This window comes from Camelus ferus, chromosome 18 (assembly GCF_009834535.1).
Source record: "Camelus ferus isolate YT-003-E chromosome 18, BCGSAC_Cfer_1.0, whole genome shotgun sequence".
In the NCBI taxonomy this organism is placed as follows: Eukaryota; Metazoa; Chordata; class Mammalia; order Artiodactyla; family Camelidae; genus Camelus; species Camelus ferus.
In genome coordinates this window covers 8,543,991-8,549,639 of record NC_045713.1, presented here as the reverse complement: position 1 = coordinate 8,549,639, position 5,649 = coordinate 8,543,991, and the positions used below count along the sequence as shown (strand labels likewise).

The window sequence follows — 5,649 nt, the reverse complement described above, 5'->3', positions numbered from 1 at the left end:
ATTTCTTGGGGAATTGGTGGCTTTTGCGGCACTGAGGACTCGAGGCCCAGGAAGATTGAGGCGGGTGGGTTGGGATTTTGCGGGGGAGGGGATAGAGGGTTCGTGGCGGTTCACTCGGGCCTGGGGCGGCGGCCGGCGGGGAGGGGGCCAGGGGCTGGCTGCAGGCTCCAGCCAAGTTTGCTAATATTTCTTCGCTGCAGATGTCCTGAAGCCCCCGAAGGGTCCCCCGGGGACCCGGACCCTATTAGAACAAATGTGCACTGCTTTTGTAAAGAGGCGCGTTGGCGGCGCCTGTCCTATTACAGGCGACACATGATCAATAGGCTGATAACGCAGCGACATCAATATAAGCGACAGAACAATGAGGGATATCATCGGGCATCTATCTTAATATAGCCGGCTACAAGAGCGCTGACAAAGAGCGCAGCTCATGAAAATTCCACCCCACGACTCCCCATCTCCGCTCCAATATGCGCACGCACTCCCCCAGCTGCCGGCGCTATTATTCTCCAATTTCAATTTGACACCCCAGCCTTTCATGCTAATTCTATTATTGTAGGAAGTTTATGTGATTTCATATCACTAGAAATCGGTAATGTATAATAACCCTTTGGGCAAGAAACCCAGTCCCCGCAGCAGCCACCGGAAAATAATTACTTTCATATCAAAACTCTGCAGGAGCCCAGCGGCCCGGCCCTTGCAGCCCCCGGCTCCGTCACCCCGCGCGTGTGCCAGCGCGCGGGGGCGCGTGTGCCTGCGCGCGCGCGCGCGTGTGGCGCCGGGTAGGCGGGGGAGCGCGGGGGAGGGCAGGAGAGGGGAGCTGCGGATGCATAAATTTGTTCAATCAGAAAACACAAACACACACGCACACAAAAGGAGGCATTAAGCCCGGACCTCGGGGGAGGTGAGGAGCCTCGTCCCACCCGCGGGGAGAGGAGCGGAAAACGGAGCGGGGGAGGGGCCAGACTGGGCCCTCGGAAATGTGGAAAAAAATGGACCCGAGAGCTTGCGTTTGACCAGCTTTATTTATCAAAAATGGTACATATATAAATATTATTAGACATTTTTGCATTTTACAAGGCTGAGGATTCTTGTTGTGGGGTTTTGTTTTTGTTTTCTTTTTCTGCTCGCTTGAGAGGAGGAGGGTTTCACCCCAAGTCCTGGGTTGCTGCCTAGGTCCGAATTGATACAGCGTTTTTCTTAAAAAAAAATAAAAATAAAAATAAAATAGAATAAAAGGAAGTAAACAGAAAGAAGAGGAAAAAGCAGTGTTACTAAGCCGATCACCTGATTTCGTTGTGAGTCGGAGCCTGAGTGAGCGAGCGAGCGCGGGCCAGCTGAGCGCCTCTCTCGGCCCCACCGCCGCCCTCAGTCCATGTCCACCTCCACGCCCTCCGGCGCGCCGGGCCCGGCCACCGCGCCTGGCTCGGGGGCCCCACCAGCGGCCGTCTCCGCAGCCGGGCTGGGAGCCCGCGGGCCGGGCCCGGGCGACTGCGCGAGCGGTGGCGGCGGCGGGGCCGCTGGGCAGGCGGCTCCCGCATCCTCGCAATCCCCGCCGCCGCCCTCGGCCCCGGCAGCCGCTGCGTCCCGGAAAGTCGCCGGGGTCGGGGCCCCCGGGGAGGCGACGGCGTCGGGGCTGCGGCGCGCGAAGGCCGAGTCCGGAGCACCGCCGGGCCCCGGGAAGGCCCCGAAGCTGGCCTGAGCGGGCGGCGCGGCTGGCGCGGGCGGCGCGGGCGTCGCATCCTTGGGCGCCGGCTCGGGACCCGCGCCGCCCTTGAGCGCGGCCTGCGGCACCAGGAAGCCGAGCGGCTGCGTGATGGGGTAGAGCAGGAAGTGGCCCTTGCCGATGAGGGTCCGCGGCGCGCACGGCAGCCCGGGCGCGAAGTCCAGCCCCGCGGCGGCGGCGGCGGCGTTGGCGGGGGTGGCTTTCCGGCGCGGCGGCGAGTCGGACAAGAGGCTCTCAACGCTGAACGGGCTGGCCTTGGGCAGGCCTGCGGCGCCGCGCTCCGCCGCCGCCGCCGCCGCCGCCGCCGCCGCCCCTGGCGCACACGGGGCCGCGTCCTTGTCCGCGGGGCGGCCTAGCCGCAGCTGCAGGCCGGCGCTGCTTCTTTGGCTCGGGAAAAAGGCGGGGTCGCAGGTGCCGGGCGCCGGCGGCTCGCCGGGCGGTGCGGGCGCGGCACCCGCGGCACCGGCGGCATGCGCGCTGGGGCCCTTGGCTGCGGAGGCGGGCGGCGGCGGCTCGGGCGGCTCCGGGGACAGGCCGCCGCCGCCGCTGTCGCTGTCGGAGCTGTGCGCGCTGTGCAGGGATAGGCCGCCGGGCGAGTGCAGGTGGCGGCTCTGGCTCTTAAGCAGCTTCTTCTCGTGCTTGCGCTTCTTCTTCTCCATCTTCTCCAGTTCCTTGCGCGCTATCTCCTCCGGGTCCATTGGCTCGCCACTGCACGTAGTAGGGTGTGAATTGTGCGCCGGCCGCCCCGGGCCCTTCTTCGTGTTCTCCTTCTTCCTCCACTTGGCCCGGCGGTTTTGGAACCACACCTAAAGCAGCCGGATAGGGGAAAGGAAGGCACGGTAAGGCGGCGGACTTGCCGTGGGGGCTTCGGGCCTCCCCAATCCCCCCAGAAGGCCTGCACAATCTCGGCTCCGGCCAAGGGGTGCGAGCGAAGGCACACGGCCCAGCCGGCCCTGGGCTGGTTTTCGGCACTCAGGTTGCGGGTTCCAAAGAGTATCTTTTCCACCCAGAAGGAGGAGGTAGATGGGGCCTCTCGGCCAGCTTCCGGCTCCAGCTTCTCACCTCAGGGAACTGGAAGCTGCCCCTGCGTTGGGCAGGACGGGTCTGGCCCCTGACCGAGGGCGTCGGGTTCCTGGTGGGGAGGCACAGAGCAGGGCCCTCTTCGACCCTCCTGGCTTCTCACAGCTTGTGTTCTAAGCAGCCCGTCGGGCTGGCGCTGACCGTCTGGCCTGCAGACCAAGAGCCGCTGGGCTCAGCCGCCCTCCACACCTGTCTTCGGCTCCCTGGAGACTTGAGTCAAAGGCCAGATTTGGGGGGAGTTCCCGTGAAGGGAAATCTGGGTGCTTTTTCTTCTAGAAGGGCCTGGGAAGCCAAACTTGGGGGGGAAGATGCTTCAGCAGCCTGCTCTCCGCCCCCCCCCCCAACCCTGCCCCAACACATCCACACGTCCTTCTTTCTGAAGAGTCCCAGCCAGGGCACCAACACAGCCCTCTCAAACTAGTTGTGCTTGGCCTGGGCTGGAGACCGACAGGCAGGGAAGCAAGAGGCCAGCTGCCAGGCCTTGCAAAGAAGAGGCCGGGGCCCATCCTGCCTCTTCCACCCTCTCTGCAGGCCTTGTCCTGGGAGCCTGCAGGACTCCAGGGTGTCAGCAGCTCGAGACACTGGCTCCACCACCACTCACAGACACAGATCCCCCTGAGCCCTTTTCCAAAGATCACCATAATTCAAATTCTTTGTCGCGGCCATGTAGAGACCAGCGCAGCAGCAGGCCCGCCTAGTCACGGGGCAGCCTTGGCGGTGCCAAGGTGCAGGTGTTAAGCAGTGACCTCCCCAAGACTGTTCCTGCCCTTTCCTTCTTTTTAAATACTTTTTTTCGCATAAATTCCAGGCTGCCTTGTCACCAGGAATTACTCATTATCGTATTACAGGAGAAATGAAGAGGTCTTGCCTTCACTTAAGACACTTAGGACAAATTGGATAAAAGGATTTACAAAAAGAAGAGGTCATGTGGGGTGGCCCAAGCACAGGAGAGAACACCTTTTTAGACAAAGCTGTTGATGCTAAACAGGCAACTTGCCAGCCTCTGCCTCCAAGCCCAGTGCCCACAGCTGCGGCCCACACCCCGCTCACCACCGCTTGGACCCAGAAAAAAATATCTGTACTTTGGGGAAACATCTAATTATGCAGGATCATCTTGAATTTTTAATCCACAAAACTGACACTGTATTTTTAAAAAGAATACCACTGGCAGTCTCCGAATAAAATCAAATTATGGGGTGGGGGGGAGATACAACCAGTGGTGTTAAACATTCAGACACCTCTTATTCCCGCAATGTGTTAATTGTTCAAGTTTCCGCCTCCCCTTCCTCAGCTGCCCCTTCTGAAAAGTGATGAAAAAAATACATGTTTCCATGTGACTATTTCAGAGGTGAAAGTAAACAAACCAGTGCGCGCGCTGGCTCGCTGCAGGCTGGCGAGCCGAGCCCCCAGCCAGGACACGGAGGCGCGGGATCTGCCGTCCCCCAGTCTCCTCCAAGTCCGAGCCCGGCAGCTTCCTCCCCGCCACCTCGCCCGCCCCAGCCTAGTTTCGTGCGGTCGCCCGGATCCCCCACGCAGCTCCCCGGTTCGGACGCAGCGGCTGTTCTCGCTACTTCAAGGGCCGCCACCGGCCCCTCCCAAGCTGTCTCCATGGGGCGCCGAGCCCCAGACCCCCCACCGTCCGGCGGACTAGCGCACGGCGGCTCTGACGGAGGATGCGGTCTCCCACCTAGAACTCGAGAACAAAGGCGAGCCGGGCCGCGCAGGCTGATGGCGGGATGCTGGCTCCCGGGACGCACGGCGGGTCTTTACCTGAACTCGGGACTCGACCAGATCCAGGCGCAGCGCCAGCGCCTCGCGCATGAACACGTCGGGGTAGTGACTCTCGTTGAACGCCTTCTCCAGCTCCTCCAGCTGCCAGCCCGTGAAGTTGGTGCGGGTGCGCCGCCGCTTGCAGCCCGGGCTCTCCTTGTCCGGGTCCCCCGAGTCTGCGGGCACGCACAGGACGCCGCGCGGCTCAGCCCCGGCCCGGGCCGGAGCGGACCCGCCCGCCTCTGTCCAGGGGCCACCTAGAGGGCGGCCGTGCGCCCTGAGCCGGGTGGAGGGCGGCGACTGAGGAGCCGCGGGAGCCGCGCAGTTCTACGGCCTCCCGCGACCCACTTCGGCGCCCGGTAGGGTCCCCTGCCCCCCGCCGTCCCCCTCCCTGCCCGCTGCGTCTACCTGACAGCTTGAAGGGTTGGCTGTCGCCGCCTACCCCGCAGGCGGCCGGCAGCAGTGGCGTGGGGTTGACCACCGAGGCGGCGGCGGCGCACGAGCCGCTGAGCAGGCCGTCGATGGAGAAGGGCACCGAGGCGGCGGCGGCGGCGGCTGACTGCAGCTGGTGGCCGGCCAGCTCGTACACGTGGTGGTGGCCCAGCGGGTAGGGGAAGCCCACCACGCCGCCCAGCGAGCCCCCGAACTGGGCATGCGGGTGCTCCAGGAGGCGGCCGTCCATCATCTCGCGCGGGGGGCCGGCCGGGCCGGCGGCGGGGCGCGGGGGCGCGGGCCGGGGCCGGGGCGGGCCAGCGGCGGGAGGCGCGGACGGCGGCGGCGGAGACAGGGACCCGGAGCCCTACACATGCTTCGCCCGCACTCCGGCGCTTTACTTTATCAACATCAAGCTCCCGATAATTAGCCGCGGCCCGGGGAATTTGGGACCAATAAGAAGCGCTAATCGGCTCTGACGTCAGAGGCGTGCTGGGTGCAAGGAAACGTTTTCCATATCGATTGCTAATTATACCTGACATGCACCTCAATAAACAGTATCAGGAACTGTCACAACAAGACGGGGGGGGGGGGTGAGGGAGGGGCGCGGCCCGCGCGGGGCGTGCGCGGGAGCGGCCGGG

General features: G+C 63.8%; 1 protein-coding gene across 1 annotated transcript; it reads right to left on the bottom strand.

Annotated features, from left to right (window-relative positions):
* Nucleotides 1-944: 944 nt before the first annotated feature.
* UNCX (UNC homeobox) lies at nucleotides 945-5,426 on the bottom strand. The gene is made up of 3 exons (XM_032459865.1): nucleotides 4,985-5,426; nucleotides 4,577-4,752; nucleotides 945-2,532 (listed from the first exon to the last, which is right to left on the bottom strand). The coding sequence occupies exons 1-3, from the start codon at nucleotides 5,259-5,261 to the stop codon at nucleotides 1,369-1,371; spliced, it is 1,617 nt and encodes a 538-aa protein (XP_032315756.1). The 5' UTR covers nucleotides 5,262-5,426; the 3' UTR covers nucleotides 945-1,368.
* Between the last annotated feature and the right edge of the window lie 223 nt (nucleotides 5,427-5,649).